A 27,041-nucleotide genomic window follows, 5' to 3' on the forward strand; every position below is an offset into this window, starting at 1 on the left:
TTAATTTAATATTTTGACTCAGCTCTGAGGAAGCTACATTGGTCCTGCACTATGTTCAGGAGGGATCTATTTGCAGAAAACACTGACACCCCACTTCCTGCACCACCTCTCCTAAAAACCCCCTACGAATTATTAAAGAGAGGTATTTTGAACAAGTACAGTGATAAAATGTTGCTTCCCAAAGCTATCACAAATAGACATCTTCAAACTCCGCTCCAAGTATCAGGGGCACTGCAGGCTGTTCGAGTGAAACTCAGGTTATTTAGTATCATTTTTGAAGCAGCAGGTATTATGCACTCTCAGGATTAACTGCAATCCTTGTATATTATAGGACTACTGCAGTCTAAAAAGCTGCATTCCTTCATTCTGTTCCAGTGCCGCTGATCAACCATCAGTTCCTTAGGTAGCAATATTTTTGGGGGCTCTTCAGAAATGTTTATCTGTAGAGCTGTTTGCAACTGATGTAGGTGCAATGCAGTATCCTGCCACTTTGAGCATCACACACTTTGGGGGCTACATTAAAAACATTCCCTTCCTTTGCTCTGCCCTATTTTTGCTCTGTGGCAGAGCACAACTTGCAAAACGATCCATAGCATCAAACTTAACAGAAGTTACCCTTAAAAAAGAAAGGGCAAGATTAATCAGCAATTTTTAGAAGACTTGAGCAAATATTAGCAAGCAGCTCTGGTATTTTGAGTTTCCACTAGCAAAATTACAAAACCAAAGTAAAAATTTTAATATCAACATCTTGCAGCTGCATTTTGCTCTCTTGTGGCTAAAAGCTTAAATCAATGTGTTGCAGCACAGGAAATAACCAGAGTAGGACACAAACACAGTGTTTTAACTCAGATCATTGCAACAGTTAATCGAGCATTTTGTGACAGCAACCCATTTACCACGTACATTTCCACATAATTAAGCAGCAAACGAGACACAGTCCACAGCAGCCTCACATTTAATTGTGTCAGCAATCAGATCATGAAGCACCCTGCACATACAGACGTGGCTATACGGACCTGGCTTTCTATACTCACCGTGCAGCAAGGCATGGGTGTTACGCTGGTCTCCCAACAATCGCTTCAGAGCCCCAGGCAGAGCAACCTTCCTCTCACTCTCATCTCGGGCAAGTCAGTGCTTCTGGAAGGTGGCCAGGCAAGATCAGATTCATCAGCCAATAAAATTGTCTAAAGCTGCCGTTCCACAGGAGACCGTTCCTCCGGCTGCAGCCTCAGGAGCAGCCAATAAAGGAGAAAATCAGCATCAGAGTGCAGGCGAGCATTTTGCCCCACACTGAGGGTCTGCTTGCCAAAACTCCAGCTTTCCCCTGCCTGTGCTGCTGCACACAGTTATCCTGCATGAAAAACAACTTGCACTTGTCTTGCCTGGCTAAAATAGGTGCACAGCTATTCTGAACGCTGACAAGGGTAAAGGAATCAGTCAGGCAGGAGCCTCATGAGCTGGGAAGCAATAGAGTGACATTTGGAGCCATGGATTCGTGCTGCTAGAGGGGTACCACAGCAGACCCAGCTTTTTGTGGGCACTGGGAATTACTGCTCACACAATGTTCCTTCAGTTGAAGACAGACAGTTCATGGGGGGCAATGTGGAGACTCTGAAAACCTTACCCCTACTTCATCTCCCAGAGCTGGATCTGCTGCAGTGGCTGCGGGAAGCCATCCTGTCCTCAGCCCCACGTGTTTGTCCTGGACTTCATTGCCATTCTTAGGAGCCCTTGATTTCACCCTGCCAGTCCTACAGCAGCAGGAAAATATCCCAGTGTGCAACAATACTTCACACAGCAGCTGCCTGACATCCCAGGATCCTTAGGGCTTGCTTTTCCTTGGAAAAACCAAAAAAGCCAGTAAAAAAAAAAATCAATCTTACTATGTGTTATCTAACCAACAGTAAATCCTAAAGGTGACAAGGCATTTGTGACAGTTATGCATGAAAGCAAGTCAAGAAAGACCTTTGGAGGTATTTACTTGTAAATTAACAATCTGAATAAGATCAGGCCTCTGTATTATCAGTCTGAACACACAGAGTTTGACAGCAGATAACACATTTTTGCCTCAAAATCTTAGCAGAGAAAAAGCACAGGTGGTCTCTGCACAGTATTTTACTGCCTTGCTGGCAGTTACCTCCCCTAACCTCTCTGACGTTAAAACTATTTGGATTTGTTTCCTCAGAAATCTTGCACCAAGGTGGTTTATCTGCAAAGCTGAGTTGCCACCCAATCTGACAGCAACCCTGTGAAATCCCATTCTCAGCAACAGTTTTTTCAGTTTCCCAACACAAATGAAAAGCAAATACCATCCAGACTTCACCAGTGATGTTACATACCCTCACCTACGTGTATTGGAGGACAAAATTGTCTGTAGTGCAGACGGACCATTGGAAGGCTAAGGCTTTGCAAAAAGCTACATTGAACCTTGAAATGGGAAGGGATTCTTAATGAAAAAGCAAATGATAAGGAAAAAAAAAGATTAGAATATGAAGATTGGAAATTAGAATAAATTAGATATTAGACATAGGATCAGCAAGACTGTCATTAACAATAACTGGTTTTCATTTTCATGTGCCATTGCCTTTAAACTCCTGGTTTATATGGATGTAGTTTTACATATTTATGAGAGACCTCTGCTCTCTTTCTAAATATTTGTGTGAAACCTCTCCTTTCATGCTGGTACTACAGCTATTTGAAGGACAACAAGCCAAAGATGCATCCCCCAGAGCTCTGGACTCTTTATTACACTAGAGGAGCTGGAAAAGAGGCTCCTCAGAATCCACACTATGATAAAATCAAGCAGCACAGAAGCACAGCCTGACTGAATTCAGCAGCCTGGACTTTGCACTCTGATCTTGAAAAGTGAAGAGGGTCCCAGGGAGAGTTGGCTGGGTAACCACAATCACATCAATATGGCTACACTTTGCTACTACATTGCTACTTTATTTAGCAATCTTGTCATATTTATGCTTCTGTACACTTGTCTCACACCGCTGCTGCCTAATGCTCATTGGTTTAGAGGCTGTAATGACATGTCCATGTTACTTGCTGGTTGGCTGTCATGCTATCAGGGGTTTTAGCTGAGGTGTGCTAAATCAGCAGTTCTCACACCATGTTTGGCACCTGGCTTTGTCCTTGCACAGTGCTTATTCCTCTTTGTTGTATCCATTCAAGGACAGTATATAGTCTATCTTGTTCTGAGGACAGAACATCGTCTTCAAAGTAACTCTGTAATCTGCAGGCCAGGGTTACCCAATTCTTGTAAGAGTACAGCATGCCCTTGTTTTGCCAAGAATTCTTCTACAGAAAAGTTGCATGTGCAAGCATTCATGTTCTGGATTTTCCTTTGATGTAAATTGGAATTGACCCATGTCAATTCACAGAGGCTTTTCTTCCAGCTGGGGCTCTTCTGCTATCTCTGTAAAACACAGGGCTCCATTTGGAGCCATGGTGTGCCGCCATATTGTCCATTCAAGGGCAGCACTGGGCAGGGAGCACACACCAACCTGAAGGCAAGTACATGCTGAGGGCTCCCTCAAACAGGGCCTTGGGTCTTGGAAAGAGGCTTGTCAAGCAGTAACTTCAGAAAACAGTGCCTTGGCTGCAGAGAGGCAGCCAAGCTGGACATACACTTCCTCAGAGCAGCTGGCTTAAGGGAACCATGGGACACTTGACAGCAGGTGAGGAGCCTCCTTACCTCTGGGAGCAGGAGAGCTCAAAGCCAGCAGCAGGCCAGGACCCACACCAGTGACACACAAAAGAGGGGGATGCCAAGCAGGTTCCCAGACCAGTCTGCCTCCAGGAACTTCTTCATTTTCCCACAGCTGAAAAAAAAACATTCAGCCAGGCAGCTGTGCTGGTGTCCCATCCCACTGGCAAGCATTGGGTTGATTTAGGCTGGAAATTGTGCACATTGTGCTAAAAACCTGGTGAACACATACATTTTCTTCTCCTCTGTGTTTGGAGTGAGGTCAAACTGCACAGAGAAGTGCTGCTGCAGGGTTTGGTTAACACTCATCATAAACTTTAGTTCCAGGACTTAAATTCAGTAATGGAGAACATTTTCTAAGCTGCTTTCTGCACATATTTGAGGTGATTTGGGTTCTAATTAATTTGGAACAGGGCAGGGAGTTCAGAAATTTTCCTTTTCTCCCTCTGACATCCCTGTGTCCCACTTTAGTTTTAAAGTGGTAAGGCACATCTAGAGTAAGGCACTAGGAGGGAGAAAGAAGAGAAAGAAAAGAAATCTAGCTGAATTAGAGATGGCTGACAGGGCATTTCATCAACCCAATTGTGTACTCAAAGCTTTTCAGAATCCATAACAAGAGTGGCCATGCAAATCAGTGAGTCATTGCAACAGCTGAAGGGGAAAAACCCTACACACACACACACAAAAAAAAAGGAAAAAAGTAAAAAAAAAAAGAAAAAAAAAAAAGCAGAACTCTGCTTATCTGCTGAACCTGTTCAGTGAGGAGTTTCCATAGCATGCTTGTGCTTTGCCTAGCCATAGCCCATTTTTATTCTCTTCAGCCTTTCACATTTCTCCTTTGTGAACTAGGGTGTTCTTTCTGGGAAAGCTACAGCACTTTCTTACACTAGGACAGCCCAGCAGCATGCAGGAAGCCAATGACACTTCAAGGAACCAAAGTGTATATTTGTAGTAAGAGCTAAGGCTGTTAAATCTGCTTTGGGCTTCTCTATAACACAAGATCAAAAGCTGCTTCCCTCTTCCCCATCTCTTCCAGCACCTGGATGTGCAGCTGGCATGCACATGTCCCCAGCAAGGGGGTTGGGCAGTCTTAACCTTTTAACAGCAGTATTCTGCTTTTCTGTGTTTTATGGGCTCAGTATTTGCACAGTTCCTTAATAGTTATTTATTTTTTTAAATATATAGATGTCCTCAGTGTTAAAAGAGAATATATTGATTTTTGGGAGAAAACTGTTTTGCACTCAATCCTTCACATTTTGATCACAAAGGACAGCAGGACGCTGTGACTTTCTGTAGTTTCACCTTTTCTAGCAAGGAGTGATGAAAGGCCATATATATATGAAAACAAGTAAAATAATCAGAAGAACTCAGATTGTTTTTGCACCCACCTCAAGTCTAAGCAGTCCCCGCTTGTCAGGACTCCAGAAACATGGAGAAATCCAAGTGCAATATGCACCAGAAAACAGGCATTGATCCTAGAGTACACTAAAGCAGCCTGCAAGAGAGTAAGAGGAAATTATTTCCCTGTGAATTGTCTACCCCTGTGAGAAGTGAGATACCCTCACTTGGAGCAGGCAGGTCAGCAGGCACAGTATCCTGCTTTGAGGGGGAAGGCTGCTTCTGAGTGAACAGAATGCGGAAGGAGAGACAAGATCAAAGATTTGGTGTTGCAGTGCTCAGCTCTAGGTTGCTTCACACAGTCCTACTCCATGAGCAGCCTGTGATGAGCAAAAGGGATGAGACCAGCTCTGTCAAAGCTGGGGGGTTTGTGCTGCAGGTATGTGTAAAAAACAGCTTCAGTGTATGGTTCCTGTGATCTCTCATGACAGATACCTAACTTATTCATTAACACAGGAAAGGAGACCTTATGGGACTCACAGCTGAGGAAAGAAAAAAGAAGTCATGTTGCTCAGAGCTCTGATTCAGATGAAGCAACTCTGCAAGTCTAATAATGCAGCTTCTGGCCTTTAGTGTTATTTATGGGAAAAGTGAATTTGAACAGATCTGCTGGGTTTGTTCAATAAAAGGAAGGGACTGGGTTTTCATTTACACACACACACCCCTCCTTAAATCAGTTTGACACTGCAGTAGAGTTGATGCTCTCTGCTTGGCAGCCTCATTACCATCTGTAACAAATGTAACATCTTATAAATAATTTATGTTGTAAGAGCAAATACAGTTTAGAAGAAAGAAAACATTTAGGAAATCTGGGATCAGAAAAGGCTAGAGTGAGTCAACATGGGCCTCTCAGTTGCCATGGAATTAAGAGCATTACCCTACCCGCCTTAGCTGCAGTCAAACAGCAGCCCAAGTGACCATGCAGGAAATATTGCATCAGATTACCAGAAAGGGAAGAAGAGCACTAAGCAGGGAGGGAGATCTCCCACGGAGGGAGTGTGCTGGACTGGGACCCAACAGGAGCCAAACTTGTTTTCCAACTCCGTTACTGATTTCTGTCCCACTCTAGGCTGACCCCTAACTGTGAGGGGGAGGAAATGCATATAAATAAATGAAAAATTTTAACAAACAGCTGTTCTGGCATCAATACCTTGTCACATCCCATTTTCTGCTTGTTGAAATGAACTTTACCCTGCTGCATTTGGACTAATTTATCATGCATTATGTATGTTCCTCTGTCTCAGAGTTTAATTATTCATGAATCCCTCCACCTTCACCTTCTTCCCCTTCCACATTCACAAGGACCAATGGGCACAATTCATCAACCCAAGCCCTCCATCACCACCAGCTCTCCAAGGTGTAAGCCTGCAGCCTGGCCCAGCTGTGGACATTTCTGGCTCCTGCCAGAGCTCCCCACATCCATGTATGTGTCCACTGACCTGCCTGAGAGCTGGGGAGCACTGCCTGAGGCCTGGCTGCTGGTGCGCAGAAATGGCATCTCCCCTGGGGCTCCCCCACAACCTTCCTGCCCCTCAGGCAGGTGCTGTAGGCTGGGGACAGACCAGTGTAACCCCTAAAAATATGGGGTGGCCACCCAGGCGTGGTGGGGTTGGAAACAAAAGCCCTAAAGTGAGGTTGGAAACAAATTCTCCTCGTCCCCCACAGTGGCGGGAATCCCGAGGAGCTGCCTCAGGGCCCTGAGGGCCCTCTCGCCTAGGACGGGACTCATTGTTTCTCCCAGCACCATTTTCACTCCATTTCTGTCTGAAGAAGGCAAACCTATCTGCTGGGTTCCAGCTTGCACAGGGGCCATGCCAGTCCTGTTCCCAGCAATGGTGGGAGTGGGGTAGCGTGGAAGTGGCCACATCGGACAAGGCCTGATGGCATCGGGGTCACCAGGAGCAGATCCATGCCTGCTGTGGTGCCCAGGTGGGGCAGCAGAGGAGCAGCCACTGTGAGGAGAGGGGCCAGGGGCTGCCCTGTGCCTCCCCTGCCACACCACTGTGTGCTGCCTCTCCCTGAAACTGGAGCTTTCTCTGGGAAAAGGTTCTCCAGTGAGAGCACAACCCTCACCAGCAGCAAGGGACAGTGTGAGGAACAGCCCTGGCAGCAGCCTGGGGTGGACAAGAGGCGAGGCAGCATGAGGAACATTTATAAACTCGTGGAAGGAGGAATTACTTACAGCACAGAAGCTTTTTCTGAGAGCCAGGATCTAAAAGATGTTTTCAGCTGCCAGTGCCATGGGAATCTTGGTTTGACTCAGGTGTGTTCTCAGCAGGATCTTGCATGGGACCCATGAAGCATAAGACAACACCTGATGCCAGCCAGGCCTTCCAAGCCAGCTCCTAGCGTACAAATCCAGCCAAACTGAGAAAAAGTACAAAATTATTACTGGTTTCTGTACCTTAAGTGCCAGATACCATTGTTTGCATTTTATTTCAGCCCCCATTTCTAAACAGCCACAAATAGATGTTTTTTAAAAAACAGAGCACTTTTCTCCTATTTTTAGTAGCAGTGATATCCCACAGTGTAGAAGAGGTATAATCTGCTGTCATCACTGCTGTCCTGGGCCAGTGCTCTCACCTGTGCTGTATTACTACTTCATTTAGCATAGAATGCCTCAGTCAACACCACTGCCTAATGCACCAAGTATAATGTGCTTTTTTTAACTTTTAAGGCTTCCCCTCCAGCTTGTATAACATTGCTCAGCTGATCTCTTAATTTCCTACATGCAAAAATCAAGCTCTTTGTTCTGAAACCACACAGCTTTCATCTGCTGCCAAAGGGGAATCCATCTGGGTGCCATAACTTCCACCCTTTGAAATGAGTCCTCCCCACACCCACTAGCAGACAGGAGGCCTGGGGCCACAATTCAGGATGCCTGCCTGATTTTGATTTACCAGGGAAGCAGGGAGGATTGGAGAGAGCAGGCATTCTCATCCTAGTCACAAATCCTTCCTCACAGATAAACCTCACAGGATGGGGGGATTTCCCCAAGTGTAGCAAGACCCTAACTACCACTGTCCTTTCCATTGGCTGTGCTGTGCATTTAGTTAGGCAAAAAGATGGCATTTCATTTAACTGTAGGAGTTATTTTGGGTTTTTCCATCCCTCAGAGCACTATGGAATTTTGGTTTCCTCTGCTGTGGCTGTGCTTAGTACAGAGGGCCCGGGGCTGCTGCTGGAGACTGGCCCATGATGGAGATAAAGCCTTTACAAGGCAGAACTGTGAAACACTGCTCTGTCCACTACAACTTCTTGGGCTGGCCCCTCTGCTGCTTTTGCATAGCAAGAACCACATCATAAAGCCAGACACATCCCATGGCAACTGATCAACCCCAAATGTCTCGTCCCCCACCCACAGCCCTTAGCCCTGGCAGGCCCCGCTTGTCTGGCCACCCTCACACCTGCTGCCTGCACCACAGACCCCACCTTCTCTTTCAGTTTCATTGTTGAGGCTATTTCTTGCTGTAATTAGTCAATTGATTCCCCCATATGCGAACACTGAGGCATCCTGAGACTGTCACTTCAAAGGGCTTTTGTCACCAATAATTGAAGCATCTCCACCCAAGCAGGCTGTGCTTTTGATCAAGGATAAGCAGTTTGCTCCTGACTGTGGGCCAAGGAAAGCTATAATTTGATCACAGTGCTGGCAGATGTCCTAGTGAGCAGGGGAAACTCACTTTGTTATGCTTAGTAGCTCCTGCCTTTCAATCATGGGAAATCATAATTTGACTATTAGCATGTAAGAATTTTCCTTACACACCAGCAAAGTTAAAAGGCCACTGTCAGTTTGGAACATGATGCCTTTCCTATAGAGGCTTCACACTAATATCTCCCTGCTACTTGCCTTTCAGTTTCTGGTACAGTCACAAGTTATTGATATGTTAGATTTTTTGCAATGGAAGTAATTATCTTCACAGAAATTATTCACTTTTTCCTTTTCTGTTGTGTGAAACAAGAAGAAGCACCACAGCTTCACTTCTGCAAATATTTGCAGTTTACACCTGCAATGAAAAACACAGGTTTTTCCCACCACATCCTCTCAGCACAGCAAGAGTGTTTTCTGCTTCCCCCAGGCTTGGGAAAGCAATTCATCCCCACAACCCAGCTGCTAGCAAAGATATCAGTTCATTTTGCAAATTCTTTTTGGGGTATTTCAAAGATGATTGTTGTCTTTGTTAATGATACCAACATTGAATAGCCTACAAAGCCCTCTGATTTTATTCCTACTCCACCCATTTAGTTGAAGGGATCTACTTCTTAGCCATTTGCAAAACTGCTTTCAAATGTCTCCTAAACATTTTGTGTCTAAGAAGTATGAAAAATGGTAGACAATTGCAAATGCTGCTTATTAAAGTGACCATGGTCACCACACTGCTGTCTCATGCCTCAGCTGCTGGTTGTGTTTATCTCCCGCCTCTGGCCATATCATTGATTGCAAACTCTAATCAGGAAATGGTCCTTCCCTCCTTGGCAGCTGTGTCCTCAGCCCAAGAGGAAGCAGCCACCTGACTCCTCCAGAGCCATGCTGCTTTTTCCAAAATAAACTAAACAGCAAAGTCCTTGCAAGTTGAAATGTCTGCTGAGTGAAAGCTCAATCCCAAGAAAAACTGTAGTGTTGTGGCTTTTTCCGGGTGCAGAGAGCAGTCTCTGCAGACTGTGATGCTGCTGGTTGTGTTTTCCCAGAGATTCTGGCTCTACGTTCTAAAAGCATTTACAGCATATTGATCACTTCATGTAGTAAATTGCAACTACAACAATGTTTCAGCTGGAACCAATTGACCATAGCTCATAGAATAATACATTCATGTACCTCTAATATCATTTAAAGCCAATGGAGCGAGCTTTAAGGCAATGACATTGTGCCTTCGTCAGGCTGACATATAAAATCTCACTGCAAAAGAATAATGTAACCAGAGGGAAAAAAATTTAAAAATAAGAAGTAAAAAGATATCTAATTTCTGTCTGTGCAATGGAAAGTGGATAACCTAAATATATGGCTCAGTGCAATGCTTCTCAGAAAAGAGCATATACTTTCTACAGCTCTTTAGAGTAAGGTCCTAACTCAAATCTATAAATCAGATAAGAGAATACTGAGTAAAAAATACATCTTGGAATAGGTCAACGAATAGAATACTAAAATCTACAAATAGGAGAGATGTTGGGGTTAGGGGGAATTTGCCTTCAGTTATGATGCCATCTGCAGAAAGTTTAAAAGGATATTACTGATTGACATCCAATACATTCAGATTCCCTGTTCTCTGTTCCATCATTTTCTGTGTGCTTAATATTGCTAAAAGAAAAAGAAAAAAAAAAAAAAAAAGAAAGGAAAAATAAAGGGAAAAAAGGGGAAAAAAAGAAGAAAAAGTAAGCTTGGTTTGCCAAGGCCCTGTACAAACTGCCTGCTCTATGCCAACATTCCCTCTCTAGTCTGACTTGCAAGAATAGGGGAAGAGAGAGAAGGTCATGATTCACATGTGACAGGAACCAAAGCTTTCTTTGGATTTCTCAGTATTTCATTCCCTTTCACTAAAAAACACATTTTAAGAAACAAACAAGGAATATTTTCCTCAATCCTGATTGAAACAGCCATGTTCATCTTTACCTTCAATTGCTTTTAAAAATAATGGTGAATAAATAAAACAAAGAAATTCTAAAGAAAGATTTTTTTCAGGTGGAACTGTTAAAATCTTTTTTAGTGGCATTTTTAAAAGGTAACACTTTCTAAAATGAAAAAAAGCTCATTTTCAAAACACCAAGTGGCAACATCAAGTGCCTTAACAGAAATAACATGACTGGTACTAATGTGATGCCAGTGATTGGACACAAGAAAATATCTACTGCATCAAACATTATGAAATGTATTTTCTGGCATCTCAGTCACACTTTAGATGATCTTCATGCAGGGGAAAACCAATTCAGCAGCTTTAGACCTGGCTTATAATTAAATTACAATGAGTTGAAAGGTTTGACTCATGCACATTGGTCACATATTTTTCTCTGTATTTTGGTGAGTGGCCTCCGGAGCTCAGCTTTCATTCAGCACATGACAAGCAGTCCTGTCACCATCAGCACTGGGAGCATCACTCAGGCCAGGAGGCAGCACCTGAGAGCTGTTCAGCTCAGCCAAATCCTACTCAGAGCAGGTCTTCCACAGGACTGGTGCTGATACACAAGCATGAGAAGTTCTGATGTGAAATGTTATTTCTAGGTTTGATTTATTCCATGCTCAAAGGCTAAAGGATTTGTAAGCAGCTAGGCAGTTGCAGATATATCTTCCAGAAGATTTAGAGCTCTCTCACACACCTATCTCCATTATTGCCTTGTTTGTAAAAAATGGATCTATCACTAGAGCTTTGTATTGAAATCTCACCATATTTCAAACGGGAGACAGAGGAAGCCAAACTAACTCAGCAGATGTTGCCAGGTGCTTTAAAAGCTATATTTAAAATCTCCCCAAGGACCTGTGTAAAAATAAGGCAGGAAAAAGTCACGTTCAGTGTTACACACACACACACAAACAGATCCATTAAATGAAACAGCCTTTTAACTGTTATTTGTATTGAGTAGTACGAGCAAGCACGTCATTGTTGCTGTCTTTATTGATGCATCTGCACTGTGTTCAGCAATCCCATCAATCTGTTATTGCTGGGAACAGCTGTGGAGCAGACTGATAAGCTGGGAAATGAGCACACAGCTGGTAATGCTGAGTAACCAGCTCCTGGCTGGTACCAACCAGAGCCCTTACACCTTGGAATACACACACTATCAGAAAATACCTAGGTATCAGCAACACTGAAGTGCAAGAGAACTTCCTGATGTAGCAAAGGATTATTTGACATTATTATGCTATTGCTGAGCTTAGGAGTTTCTGAAAAAAGGTCACTAATCAGGTGTACAGCACTCATTCATACCCCTGTGGAACATACATGGGCACAGTGGCTTGGGCTTAACAAGTGACCTGTGCCAGGGCAAGGAAGGGGAAACAGCACAAGGAGTGAAGGGAGGTAATCAGAATCTGGGAAGGAAGTGAAAAAGGAGCAGACTGGCAGGGAAAGCTTTCCTTGGAAAGACCAGTGGTGTCATGTGCCATCTGGAGGCTTAAATCAGAAATGAACAGGATATATTTCCTTTCTGGAGTGACAACAATCACCTTTTAGGTTGATACATACCTCAATCAGAGCTGACACTAGACCATTATCAAAAAGCCTGTTTTCCTTCTGACAGCATATTCCCGACTCTGGAAGCACCACATCAAAAATCTGTTGGACAAAAAATTAAAACAAGTCTAGAAATCCCTTAGAGAGGGATAAATCCCTTGCTTTCCTGTCCATTCCGCCCTGAGATGAAACAAGGGCAACAGCCTGGCACTGTGTGTGAAGAGCACTCTGTCCCTCACACACTGAGCACACAGCTCTTATGTGTCCCTAGAAATCCTGTGAGCATTATGAATATACCAGGAATGTCCATGAGACATCAGCACTACACTTGGAACATTTCTCCAAACAATCTGGCTTTTCCCTGATTACTTGGAAAGTTGGAGATAAAATGTGAATTCTAGTAACTCACTAGGGATCAAACTAGACACTTTTCTCAGCAAAAGGGGATAATTTGCTAGCTTTGTTTCTGGCTGTCAGAAAATTATGTATATTAATTTAAAATGTAATAAACCCAGGGAAAGCAACTTGAATGAATCAATGGGATTCTGTTAACAGGAACTAAGAAGAACAGGCCTGGATTCATAACATTTTTCTTCAGATTTAAGAAATAGCTTGAGAAGGGCTCCCAGCTTCTCCCCTCCATGAGATGTACTAACAGCTCCTTCCCTTCAGCCAAAAATGCTGGCAGGAAGCAGCTCCTCCTGGTGCTTCCAACTCAGGTTTTCTGCTTCATTTGCCTCCTCCTCCTTCACAGGCAGGAGGCTGGCACAGGCAAAGTCCAAGGGTAACAAACATGGAATGAAACACAAGATTGGAGAGTAGCACTGTTTGGTGCCAACATCAAAAACAGTTCAGCAAAGTGCTGAGAATGGAACAGTTTGCAGGCAGAGTTTTTTCAACACCACTAGGTGTTACATGAGGAGCTGAAAGGGACTCCCTGAAGCAGTGCCACAGCAAAGGAAGAAAGGAAGCACAATAACTTTTATGATGAGTACAGGAAGCAGAGAACACTGTACCTGCCCACCTCAGAGGCAAGTAAGCTGTTAATCTTTGCTTGCCCCTCATTCCAGCCCTTGACCGTAGTGATTGCATCTGCATTTTTAAATTAGTTTTTACCCAGAAGACCCAGGAGCTATTAGGTTCTCGTTTTTTTCTTTTTGCTTCAGAATAGCACTGTGCAAAGATTTCAGGTGGTTTTCCTTCCCAAGCCCCCATTTCTGACCTGCTTCCACAAAAGCAGCCACATATTCATCTCATATCTGCTGCCTGATAACACCCAGGCAGGAAGGGCATGCAAGGGCAGCATCAATACATCCCATTTATCAAGCTAAGAACAGGACAGAAACATCACATCCTCTCCTCTCTCTATCTCTTTAATCTCCGAGGCAGTAAAACTAATATATGACAAGACCAGGTACAAAATGTGATTTTCAGATATTCAGGTTCAGCTCTAGCCACACAAACAGACTAAGGCTCCAAATGGTAGCCAGAACAGCTGGCTTTCCTGAAGTTCTAATAGCACAAAGGTAAGACCAGGATGACATGACTGGCACATGATCCCCCTGAACAATGACAAGACAATCACACTTGGCCCTGCCCATCTCACCATGCAGTCGTCTCAGAAATCACAGCAGTTGCCACAAAGTATTGTAAAAGCAAGGCAATCCTGACAAAGGGGAGGAATGATGCATTTGACTCCATTGATCTTAGAAGGCTAATTATTTTATTATACTATATTATTCTATACTATATTACACTACATCTAAACTGAATCTGCACAAGCACTCTACTGACTGAACCGAATCTTGTGACTCAGCCAACAGTCCTGACACACACATGTGGATTCAATTGGTCAATCAAAACACACACACCAGAATCCAATTACCAATTCCCCTCAGGTAAGCAATCTTCCATAATGCATTCCACTTGTGCACAACAAGAGGAGCAGCAATTGAGAAAAGAATTGTTTTTTCTTTCTCTGAGGTTCCTCGCTGTGATTGCCAGAAAATATCCTTGGGAAGTTGTGCCTTGCTTTTCTCTGTGAAGAGAAATGTGGCCACAATAGAGGATCACAAAATTTTAGTTTAGAGTAAGCACCCTGTGATGATCTGGAGAGCTGCTGAGTGCCAGCATCACCCTCCAGGCATGTGATCCTCCTCAGGAGTGATTCAGATGACAGCCAGGAACAGCAACTAAGAATTTTGGGAGAAAAGCACTTAGCTGAGATAATTTTCTATGCATCTACAGGCAGGTGATCTTTAATCCAGCAGCCAGCTATAGCACCACAAAGATATTTCTGCATCCCCTTCTATCACCACCTCCAGACAATGCAATACCTTCAACAGACGAAACAGTCCTCCCTCTTGTTTCTCTGGAAGCAATCAAGTCTTTGAAACACTGCTCCTCCCCAAGGCTATTTCAGCAAATGGGAATCTTTGATGGACCTTGGATGATGGTCCTGTTTCCTTACCTGGTAACAAGCTCTTCCTTTAGAGAAGATACCAACTGCCAGGACACATTAACATCAGACCCAGGGCCTTCCAGGGAAGTCTGAATGACAGATTATCACTGTCCCAGGAAGCTCCAGTGACTGCAGTACACAACTGACTCAAGTGCCACCCCAGAGGATGGGAGCCCACTTTCCATTTATAAAGCCCTTCTAAATGAAATGCGTATTTTAGCAAATTAATTTGATTCAAAACAGAATCCCAACAAAGGAAAAATAAGACCAAAAGCGCTCTAGGATGATGCTTTTTAATTGTTATTTTTATATTTTTAAGAACAAATCAAACCATTAAAAATATTACAGACATGTACTGAAATTTTCTGTACAACAAATATGAAAACAATAAAATTTGTACATCATTTCAAGATATTCAACAGTCACTTATTTGAAACACATCAACTTTTCCCTTCTTAAGCAGGCCCCAAATGGGAAGAAAGAGTTAAACAGAATTGTCACACAGCGGAGCTTTCAGTGGACAGCTTTAAATAAGCAACAATGGAAAGAAAACACCGACCAAAGAGATAGATCTCAGCAATTATAACACAGAGAACATCAAAGGGCAGGGAGAAAACATTTGCAGGAATTCAAGTTGTCTTGGAGCAAGACACATCCACAAGGTAGTGGAGCATTACCTCTAGTCCTTTTCCTGCAGAGACATCCTATAAGGAATGTCCTACTTATTCACACTGATACTACACCCAACTTTATGTTTGCAACAGTTTAAGCCTTACCAACTTTTTCTACCCATACACAAAATCAAGAGGTCAATTACTTCAACTTTCAGTCTCTTCTCACAATGTGTCAGTTTTGTAAAACACCTGCAAACAGTTCTTTAAAAATGGATACTCTTTAGATGATGGCACACGTGAGAATTTGACGCCTGCTTCCAACACCAAAACAATGGGTCAGATCCATCTGTTTTCTGTAAGAGGATCTGGGCAGTGGTTAGGCACAAACACATACTGTCCTAGCTCATTTCTGATGTTCTGCCGCAACAGAATAGAAACAACATGATCTAGCATGGAAGACTCATCTCCCTCTCCTCTAAGCTACACAAAACAAGGGCCTTCTGAAGCGAAAGAGCACTTGCCACCCTAAGGCAGCAAGTTCTTGGGAGACCTGGAATAACAAATACTGGCTCTGTGCCCTGCACAGATGTGCAGTAATTAAAAGAATAAGAGAGTTAAAGAAAATAACATGACTGTAAAGGGCAGACTTTCCTCCTTCCCAGTTCTTTTGGAATGGTTCTGTTTGGTGCAAGTGGTTTATCTTTGTCATCTGACAGCAGCTTAGGAAGAATGCAAATGAGAGATCCACTTTGTGGGCTGCCAGTTTGGATGGAGCCGGGCAGGATCAGCAACCTCAAGATGAGGGTTTTTTAAAGTGTTTCCAGAGAAAGAGGAACAAAACTATATTCAAGAACCCACAAGTGGCAGCTACAAAAAAAAAAAAAAAACCAACCAAAAACCAAACCAAACAGAAAAAAAAAAAAACCAAAAAAACAACAAAAAAAACCACCAACAAAACAGACAACAAAACCAAACCCCAAAACCTAACAACCAAAAGTGCACTGTGGTTTGTCCTCCAGTTTTGCTCACACAGCACACCACAGTTTTACACCAGGTTGTTAAAAATTCCTCAGGATATTTGTAAAGTTACAGTTGTGCACCAGGAATTCCTATGTTCTCCTTCAGCTGACATTGGATCCTGTGAGATTGCCAGGTTCCACTGTAAAGCCACACATACTCCTAGCATCTGTAGCTTTTTCTGACAACTCTACTAAAACAAAGAAAAACCCCCAAAACAACGACAACAAAAAAGCAGCAGAATTCCAGGGACTCTGGTTATTAAACCTTCATAAGATTTTTTCCCTGCTTTACAGCTATTCTATAGCATTATTCATAAACTTCATATTCATCTACAATGCAACCAGTGCAACGATCCAAAGACCAAAAAACACACCTTCTCCCCACCCCACGCTATCTAAGTCCTTCATTGGTAATGCCTTCCTAAGTCTAACAGTTATGTACCAGCAAAATAAATCCAATCTGATCCTTGACTTGTGAAATCAGCAAATGGGGGATTTCTGCTTGTTCCTTCAGTTTCTAAAAGGACCAGTCAAAACAAAAGCAGCAGTATATTGCAAATAATTACAAAATAATTACACTGGATCAGTGAGATGCAGGCAGGTAAGATGTGTCTCAGTTTTGAATGGCTAAAACAACCAAGAAATTTGTCTTTACAGAAGAATTTTGTGCAATGTCTTTTGGTAGAAACAGTAAAGCCAGTTGATCTGTTTGGGAGTGCTTGAACACTTGGAACCTTAGTTTCAGCATTTTCACAGATTTATATATTTGAGGAAAAACAGCAACAATGATAAAAAGACACCAACCTGAGAAAAACTCTATTAGAGTGAGCATTATTCAGTAAATCATATATTGCACCTTTAAATAAATCATTATAAATTGTATAAAAACAGGAATATCAGGCAGGAACAGGGAGGAGCTATTCTGTCCTTCATCCACACGCCCACGCACCCCCCGCACACACATTCACAGATTCACTTGCTCTGGTTTTATCTACAGTTAAAGCTCAGAGTGACAGACCACACTCCTTTTCCTCTGGCAGAGGCACCAAAACGTTAAGGCAGGGGATATTTGTGGTGAAATGCAAAAACAAAGCTCACCTCCAAACTTCTGGAGAGTCCTGCCAACAGTGCAACTACAGTTAAGTTTGACATAAGCCTTATTTAAAAATCTGTGTTCTCATTAAGAGTTTCAGTATAAAAATAGAATCTCTGCTGTTTTTTTTTCTAGAATAGCATCTAGAAAAGGCACAATTTCCAAGTATGAATGTCCATTTGAAGGAGCCATTTGTACTCCTTTTTTAAATAAAAAGGAACACAGGAAAAAAAAAATAGATCACAGAGGCACATATCTATTAACTAAGTAACCAGATACAGTAGATAAAATATGTTCCTGAAACTTATAATTAAATATATTAAAACAACCCACCAGCGTGGTGTCTATAAATGAAATCATATAAAATTGTAATAAAAAGCTTGTGTTATTATTTTAATATTTAAACTCTAGTTCACTGTTCATACGGCAAATGCTATTTCACCTATCAGTACTGTTAAATTCCCAAGAAAAAACAAGATTCCTCTGTTAACTTTAAAAAGTTTTGCTTCGGTTTTGTTGTTTGGGTTTTTTTAACATGAGTCTACAGCTCCTGCCAGCATTGTGTTTTTCCTCCTGTAGATCACACCTTTGAATGCAGACAGAACTGGAGAAGCCAGACATGAGACACTGCACACAATCCCAGAAAACACGAGTCGGACACCCCCCTCTCCAATGGGCAGGCAACATGTCCTGGATGGAGGCACTGGGTTCCTTCTGGACTATGCATGGTAGCCATTGGCTTTCCCAAAAGCTGGTCCTGGCGGGAAGTTTTCATAGATTGCCATTGCTGTCACATTTTGGTAGATAAGGTCTGTTTTCCTCTCCCTCTGGGATTTAATGATATCCATGACACACTGGTTTAGGAAGACGTACTGGTCCTGGGAGAAAGAGAGAGAGAAATACATTTCTAAAAAATACCTGATTTTGATATAATTCTGCTTCTGAACACAGGTTTGGGCACTGCACTGAGTGTTACCACAGTGCTTGTTTTAGAATGTGTAGGTTGTGTAGGCACACACCGTTTGTGGTAATTGGGAATGGGGCTGCGGTAGAGCCTCATCCCCAACGGGCTACACCTGTGAAAATCAGGTGACCAGTGTTGAAGGTGATGAGCCACGGAGTGTCCAGGTGCACTGACCAACCACCAAAGGGAACAGAGGGCACACAGGTGCAATGCATGAATATGAGAGGTGTAAAAGGTTGGGCTAAAGAACAAGAAGGGCAGATCCTTGCAGCCTTCTGAGTGACGCATTGCTCTGTATGGGTTGAAGCTTTCTGAAACTGTATGGTGACACTGTGTGTTGTGGCCATCTTGACTGTAACATATGCTGTGACATATAGTTTATAGAAAATAGAGATGGAAAGGACCTCATGATGTAATTTGGTCAACTCTCCACAATAAACAAAACTAGGATCAGGTTTTGCTATCTAGAGCTAGGATCTGTCTTGCCTAACGCTATGCTAAAAGACTTTCATGATGGAGATCTTACAGCCTTTTCCAAATCACCTTGAGTTAGTCCATACACCTTCCTGGATCAAAGTGGTAATGTCTGTAGGAATACTTGTATTCCTGCAGAACACAAAAGCAAAGATGCACACTGAAGACCACTTGACTCCAGATATTTCTGGCTCACAACTAAAGGGTAAACCCCCTATGGGTAAAAGTAGTTTGCAAAAATTCTGTTTCAGGATTTGATTCCTTCCAGCTGTGAATGCCAGTCCTACAAAGTACTCTGTAAAGACACTGCTTGGATGTACTATGGTCCCTGGCTGCAACTCCTTTTGTGGAGAAGAGATGGGGCAGGAAGGAGGGAAGTTAACTGAAGAGCAGTTTTAACTCCTTAATATCTTATTGTCCTGTAACTCAGAGCTACGTCTGGATGATTATGCACATCTGAGAAAGGTGCTGCTGGATGGGAGAGAGCCTCACCTCAGTCTGCACCATGAGGGGCCGGTGCATGCGGAGGTCGTACACCACTCCGTACACATCCACGGTGTTCTCCATCTCCATCTGCTGGATCAGGCGGTCGATGGCGATGAACGTCCCCGTCCTCCCGACACCAGCGCTGCAACGACACAGACAGGCTGTTTGTGCTTCCTCCCAACCACCTGCTCACTGCTGGCATGACAAAAAGCCAGGCAAGCCAGGATGATGCCTCCTGCTGTTTCAGTGGCATGGGTAATAAAAGTCTCTGCAGCACAGAGGGGTGGCTCTCATGCACAGGATTTACATCCAAGCTCTTGAAAGGACATCTTTTTCAGCTCAGTTTTCCAGGCTAGGAGAGATGCTCTGTTCTAATGACATTTTCTACCACTTCCTCTGCTACCTACACAGCACTGTTAGTTTCTGAAGCACCGGGCAAAGGTTTTAGTTTGGCAAAGTAAATAGCCCATGTCCTTACTCAGAGAGACTTTGGTTTTAATCCTCCTGAAATGGAATTGACTGTAAAAAAACCACAAGACAAAAGTGTGCCTAACAGAAACACCTTCTTCCTACCTGCAGTGCACCAGAGTGGGAGAGTCCACTGGATTCTGGCTGTTGTACTCGTGGACAAGGTGCCTGAAGTTGATGAGAAGGTCTGTTGTCTCTGGCACGCCATGATCTGGCCAGGAGGTGAAATGGAACTGGCGCACCGTGTGGCTCTCGGGGGTGTTGGACTGCAGGAAGAGTAGACATTAAAAAAATGAACAAAAAAGACAATGAAAATTGGCTTCAGAGTGGCAACAGTTGGGCTTCCTGACACATGTACTGGGCCAAGCACAGCTTCATCAAAGATGCCTGCTACAACTGCAGTGATTTCACCAATGATATTCCAGTTTCCCTCTTCCTTCTGCTGTGGTAGAGAATTCTTTGAAATAATTTCCTTGTACTATACTCCAAGCTCATATACACTGCCTTGTATTTACTGATGGGGATAATTGTTTGGTCCAAAAGATATTAGAGGTAACTACACGAGCACAAGGTTTATTTACACATTAACAACCAACAATCAAGACAGTCCTCACCTTTTCTACAGTGAAGTCCCTTATTGTCCATTCTGGAAGGACAACTTCTGAGACCATTGTCACAATAACGTCACCATAGCTCTTGGGTTGTTTGTCTGGCCAGTACTGCTCACATTTTGTCTAAGAAGAGAATTAGAAACATTGCACACAACAATGAAACAACTCACTTTTAAATAACCCACCACTTGAAGCAGGGCTAGAAAGCATGTCACTCTTCTCAAGGGTGACCTGCACAAATTCCAGGGCAAGAGACCATCTACCAAAATCATTCTTTAGAGAGAAGAACCCATCCTTAACAACAGTGATTCCGCAACCCTGCTGAGACAATCTACTCTGGCAGTCAGCAGATATAAAAATAGCAAAAAGCTAAAAAAAAAAAAAAAACAACAACCAAAATAATTGTGCTTTTTTAAATCTAGAAAACAGTCTTCCACCAAGAGGATGGCTGTTATAAGACAATGGCCAGTCTCCAAATGGCTAAGGTAACAACAAAATTAGAAGAGATGCAGCTGCCTTCAAGTGACAATTCAGTATTGATAACAACATACCCGGGCTTGTTCCACACATTTTGTCAACATAACAATTGAATAGATACTCTTTTCCCAAATCATTTGCCAGAAGTCTTCTATAGTATTGGGTAATGGACCCTGTGCAGCAATAAATGCCTTCTTTGAATTATAGCCCTAAGAGGAAAAAACCAAAATAAATGTGTATATATAAACACACACACAACATCAGTGAAAAATAAAGGCTTATTTTAAACATTGTTATGAGCCCTTATGCCCACATCAGAAAAATACACATTATATTTCATTTCAGCTAATGAAGTAACTTACAGGCATATAGTTTGCATTAATATAGTCAGTTCCAGAGCTTTGATTTGAAAGTTTAACACGAGAAATATCATCTGCAGAAAGAAAAAAGGAAAAGACAACTATGAATTTTTGAACTGGAACCTTTCAGAACAATATTGTTTATCTAATACATGGTTTCTAAATAAAAGGTGTTCAATAAGCATTTTAAGAATAAGAATATAACCTTAGGAATCATAAATAGCAGTAGGCTTCAGGAAAAGGAGTGGCAAGGATAATCACTCAAGAAACACAGATTATTTTGGTTTTAAATATGGTTTGGTATTGCTAATTTATGTATTTTTATTCCAACACAAGATTTACTACAGTTTTAATTACTGGATAAAAAGAAGTGATTTGGCTCCTGTTGCCATGGCAGCCAATGTTTTTCCTCCAAAGCATCCTTAAGTACCTGTCACTGTTCAGTTTTCAATTACTTCTGACTCTCTGCGACATTGGGATGCCCACAGGCAGCTTGACAGGGCTTAAACTCTTACTTGATCTGCAAAGCTGGCCAGCAGGGTCTTATATCTCATAGCTTGCAAATTCATTTGTGTGTGGTCAACTGTTATCCTCTTGTGTTTTCAACCTGGACTGCACATTTCTCACAAATGGAAAATTAAAGCTATTTACTTAAGGGAAGGTTCTTTAAAGAAGCTTTCCGGAGAAATATCCTTGAGGGAAGGCTCTTTCAGGTGTGTTTATACAATGACTTTGGGAAAGCAGCAACTCAAATTCACTCATTTGGAAAATGGTATTTGAAACTGGGTACTATTAAAGCTGGATTAGCCAAACCCAATGGGTTTCACTTAAAAACTGAACCAGTAGAAGATGCAAACCCAAAGAGAATAACTCACATGGTAGGACATTGTTGTATCTATTTTTCCCCCTGTTCTCAGGAAGTTCAGCAGCAAATTTGGGCTGATGAACACCAGCAGACTTGAGTTCCTACAATAAAAGGAGGATTCATGAGCACCTGATCCTGGTTTAGCAATCATACAGAAATGAGACAAACAGAAAAGTAGTCCAAACCCTTTGTCCTGTGCTGTAAAAGTAGGCATGTTAAACTGGGATAAATGTCAATAAAAATCATCTTGTTACAGAGTGGGAGGGTGACAGTGGCAAAGCTTTTAGAGAAGGGATTAATACAGAATGGAGGAATAGCAGCATGTTTAAAACCCATAGATGGACGTTAAAAGCCTGGAAACAATTTTGTGGAAGCAGACACTGATATCAATGGCAGCTCCTTCTGGGCCCAAGGCAGGGAACTACTGCATAAGCTCTGCAGACATTACAGGGAGAGAGAAATCATGAACCAACATCATGAACCAACTGAAGGAAGCAAAATCTGAGAGGAAGGCAAGGTGGAGCACCAGCCTGTGAAGTACAAAGAGACAGAATTTGAAGAAGAAAGTCAATTAATAGCTTTGAGGAGATGAGAAACGGAATGAGATTCTTTAACAGCAGACATGACAACACAGAATCCTCCCTAACACTTCCTTCCTGTCCTTTGTTCCTTACAGCAAGTGAGCTTTAGCACATTTCATAGAAAAACTCTTATGGTCAGTAAGCAAATCATAATTGCTGTTTCTCTGACTGAGCTATTCACAGGTGTGGTTTGCAAATCACACCCACGCACTGAAGAAGTCAGTGAGATTAGCAACAGACCTGCCTTGATATGTATAAAAAAACCCACAACAACCCAAGATGAGAAAACTGAAGTGCAAAGAAATTATACAGTGTCCCCCAGGCTAAGTCTGCATATGACTAGGGCAAAAATTTCTCTGGTGAGAGCTCTGACAAGCAGGCCATGCCACAAGCCCACGGTCAGAGATAATAATTCAGGACAGGAAGTATTTATCATGCACTTCAACTAAATTCAGAGCTGCATAAGGGAAGAGAAGGCTATACACTCAGCTTAATCATCTCTATAAAAAAAGGACCCTTCTTTTCTCCTTCTGTAAGCCTTGTGCATGCTCCACAGGAAAGATGATTTGTCTTTCCAAAAATATTTGTCATGAAGCTCTCTCCCCAGTGAGGGCACATACCTCATACTCTTCAGCAAAACCACAGTTGGAGTCAGCTTGCTGCTTCTTAAAGTATGACTCAAAGTTCTCCACTTTAATCATTTTTGATCTAAAATGAGAAAAGCCACATGTAAGCAACTGGTGTTAGGTAAATAAGCCATGAATTAATTCAGTTAATGTGTTAGAAAGTATGCTTTACTTACTTCTTGATTCTTCAGGAGAGGGTGAGGGGAAGAAAAAAAAGCTGGTTAGACACATGCAGTTGTATTTGTCATTATGTCAATCTAAGACTGAAAGCACGACTGTTAGTTGCAGCCACAAAACAGTGCATTTACAGGGGACAGGGTATCAAGCTTTTAACTGCTCTGTTAAATCAAAGAGAGAACAGTGCATCTTTCAGGAGAGGAACATCACACAAGCTGCTTACTCCCACTGGATTGACCCCATCTCCTGGTGTATTTTATGCCAACCATCAAGTCTACAGAGGTGGGATCCCATGGCATGTTCTGGCCATGGCTTTCCACCAGCACAAATTGGTGCCAATAACATGATTCAGTTGCAGTGCCTGTGACTTCCAATATATTGTGGTTACTCCCTCCATGGCCAGCTTTGACAATCACAACTCTATCTGGATGAATGGCTCAGCACAAAGTAGTCATTAAAAAAAATTCAGATCACAGACCATATTTTGCTTTTTTGCATTTTATCAACAATTTTGATTGCTCCTTCAATGTGCATGAAATCTGTTTCATTCAAACCCTGTTTTTCAAAACCATGTGGAGCATTTGTGTGTCTAATAGTGATTCATGAAGTGAACACTCAAATCCCTGTGGTGGCTTTAGAAGTCTTAATCCACATAATTATTTTTAGTCTGCATGCTGGCATCTTTCAGTTCCACCAGGAATTAATACTTCAAAATTCTCTATAAAACTGCACAGAAAACAAGTATCTGAGTAACTTTTGCAAATATCACTTAAGCTCAGAAAATACCAGGAGAAAAGATATGGACTTACTTAATTGGAGAAAAAGACACTTCAGTATTTCTTTTATCTTTCCTATAAGGTGAAAGAAAACAACACAGGTTTACAGTAGAATTCAATGGAATTTATACAAAATTTCTTATCTGTTTCCTTGTGCCTGTTGAGAACAATTTCTTTTAAAGCATCTTATTCAGTGAAAAAAAAAACCAACCTAAACTCCCGAGGCAAACTTTTACACCTGGAATTAAAAAAAAAAGCAACAAAAAACCCAACAAAAAACCAAACAAACAAAAACTTCACCCTTCTTTTAGTGATGCTGTCCAATGGGACTACTTCTTTCTGTTGGAACTAGAGCCTGGACACAAAGCATGTATTTTGGTGGAAAATGTACAAATGAGGGATCTGCACTATCAACTGATATCTCAGGAGAACTGCTGCTGATCCCAGAATCCCTACAGGAAGTGCTCAACAGTGATGTGTCAGTCATTCAGTGGTAGCTGAATGAAAAGAAATGTTGCTAAGCTTTAAAGGAAGCTCTTCCCAAGGCTATTGGACACAACACAGCTATTGGACACAACAGTAAAAGTAACAACAGTTACTTAAAGCAATAAGAAAACTGCACTAAGGGCCCTATGGCTAACTCCACATAAAGGATGGTCAGAAGGAGGAAAAAGCCTTTGTGCACTCTTACATCCCAGATGATTTGAACAAGGTTGGAAACAGAGACCAGCTCAAACTCATCAGCTGGTGGAAATTCCACAATAGAAGTTTCATGTGACAGGCTATCAAGCAATTAAAAAGAATGACTGATGGATAATTTAAAATCAAACCATCTAAGGTACAATTATACCAAATTACTTTTAGCACAATAATTTGAGATGTTTGCTCACTTGTGATTGAATGACTTCATCACCATTCATGAATGGTGAGACACTGGCACAGGTTGCCCAGAGAAGCTGTGGATGCCCCATCTCTGGCAGTGTTCAAGGCCAGACTGGAAAGAAGCTCTGAGCAACCTGGGATAGTGGGAGGTGTCCCTGCCCATGGAAGGGAGTTGGAGCTAGATGATCTTGAATGTCCCTTCCAACCCAAGCCATCCTATGACTGCACAATTCTGTTCTATGAATTAAAATTTATTTTGTTTAGCTCTTCTCAACTCATAGTTTGTAACTATGGGCTTAAACAATGTTATGTAACAAGTGGTTTGAAACTTCAACTCTAATCTGTAACAAACAAACAACAGTTTAATACAACACATTTTAAAACATCTTGACAGCCATGTATCATGACAGACAGAGTCCTTTTTAGGAGAAAAATACTGAAGTCAAACACTGGTGCTCCTCAACACAACCAACACAGCAACAAACACACATTACCTTCTCCTTCTCCAGAATATGAATCCCCCTACAGCAACTACAGCCAAGATAGCCAAAAGGCATCCAATAACCACTCCAGCAATAATACCTGATAAAAGAGAAAAGGTATTACTCATTGTCCTTTCAGTAAGACCTAACTGAAACAACATGCTACAGCAGAACCTTGCAAGTGAGTAAACGAGCATGCTTCACTCTACTAAAATATCTTGTCTTTACTGTCCTTTGGCTTGTACCAGTATTGAAATCTCCTTAAGAATAATAACCAGAGAATGTTAAATTAATATAAAATTGGTTTTAACAGCCTTTAAAGCAAGATCTGTAATCTTTCCATTAGATGATCTTCTAGGTTTCAATAGCAGAAAACTTATCAAAAGGACCAATATCTGCATTTCAATACACCTGCTTCTAGTTTAACAGAACTGTGAAAGTTGCTATTTGCCACTTGTTGCTACACTAAAGTCTCACTGTGTCATCCAATCCCTTTTAGCATGCCATGGCTGTTGGCTACTCCTGTGGTGGAATCCTACATGGAAAAAAGGGATCACCTGCAGAACTAGCAAGGTATGAGTTTACAGAGCAGTGCCACTGCAAAGCTAGAAAGAAACAGTTCATACAGAGAAACCAACAGGTGTTTTGATATTATGAAACTTGCCATAATGAAGGAATCTCCACATGCTGTTTATGTGCCAAGCTGCCAGTCCTACAATTGACATCAACATACCTGGATCCTGGGGCAGTAAGACTGGTTCAGAGCAGGGTGAAAATGATACATAACTGTCTTCCCCCTCAATCACATAATCCGAAAAGGTTATATTAGTGAAACCTGCAACACATGCCCTGTTGAAAAGGAAGGAATAAGAAAAAAACAAAACCAGGTACATTACAGGGTTTTAACAGCCTTTAAAGCAAGATCTGTAATCTTTCCATTAGATGATCTTCTAGGTTTCAATAGCAGAAAACTTATCAAAAGGATGGTTTGAAATAAATACCTGTATGAACGAAGAGGGATCAATGGTCCGTTTTCATAGCCATACATTGTGTTTCCCTTGCCTACATTGACGATGTTTTTATCACTCTGAGAACGGGAAGAATGTGAATCTGCCTGCTCTGTTTTTATGACATATGTAACATAGGCAGTTGTTGTCTTCTTCTTGAAATCTTTGTATGTGTTGTTCAACTTAGCCTTCAAAGACTCAGAACCTTCAGGAAACAACAAGAACATGGATATAATTCATCCCCTGGTTTTGTATCAATTGGCACAGTGGCTGAGATTGTCACATCAACTACAATTGTCATTCCTCCACAAGTACTGCTTGAAATGAAAGGCTGAGAGCAACAGAT

At 42.0% G+C, this 27,041-nt stretch overlaps 2 protein-coding genes across 2 annotated transcripts in view; both read right to left on the reverse strand.

The window, feature by feature from the left end:
* Positions 1 to 1,141, reverse strand: part of OSBPL5 (oxysterol binding protein like 5) — a 172,922-nt gene extending 171,781 nt beyond the window's left edge. Inside the window, exon 1 of the mRNA XM_058025711.1 lies at positions 1,035 to 1,141. Within this exon, the coding sequence (XP_057881694.1) occupies positions 1,035 to 1,049 (15 nt within the window). The 5' untranslated portion in view covers positions 1,050 to 1,141. The remainder of the gene's footprint in view (positions 1 to 1,034) is intronic.
* A 15,971-nt stretch (positions 1,142 to 17,112) lies between these two features.
* Positions 17,113 to 27,041, reverse strand: part of PTPRJ (protein tyrosine phosphatase receptor type J) — a 72,737-nt gene continuing 62,808 nt past the window's right edge. The window contains exons 13-24 of the mRNA XM_058027152.1: positions 26,690 to 26,900; positions 26,422 to 26,537; positions 25,701 to 25,788; positions 24,358 to 24,399; positions 23,366 to 23,453; positions 22,175 to 22,265; positions 21,303 to 21,373; positions 21,015 to 21,149; positions 20,467 to 20,586; positions 19,958 to 20,118; positions 19,391 to 19,526; positions 17,113 to 18,338 (exon numbers count right to left, since the gene is read on the reverse strand). Coding sequence (XP_057883135.1) covers positions 18,180 to 18,338; positions 19,391 to 19,526; positions 19,958 to 20,118; positions 20,467 to 20,586; positions 21,015 to 21,149; positions 21,303 to 21,373; positions 22,175 to 22,265; positions 23,366 to 23,453; positions 24,358 to 24,399; positions 25,701 to 25,788; positions 26,422 to 26,537; positions 26,690 to 26,900 — 1,418 coding nt within the window. The 3' untranslated portion in view covers positions 17,113 to 18,179. The remainder of the gene's footprint in view (positions 18,339 to 19,390; positions 19,527 to 19,957; positions 20,119 to 20,466; positions 20,587 to 21,014; positions 21,150 to 21,302; positions 21,374 to 22,174; positions 22,266 to 23,365; positions 23,454 to 24,357; positions 24,400 to 25,700; positions 25,789 to 26,421; positions 26,538 to 26,689; positions 26,901 to 27,041) is intronic.

Source organism: Melospiza georgiana, chromosome 6 (genome assembly GCF_028018845.1).
Source record: "Melospiza georgiana isolate bMelGeo1 chromosome 6, bMelGeo1.pri, whole genome shotgun sequence".
NCBI classification, from domain to species: Eukaryota; Metazoa; Chordata; class Aves; order Passeriformes; family Passerellidae; genus Melospiza; species Melospiza georgiana.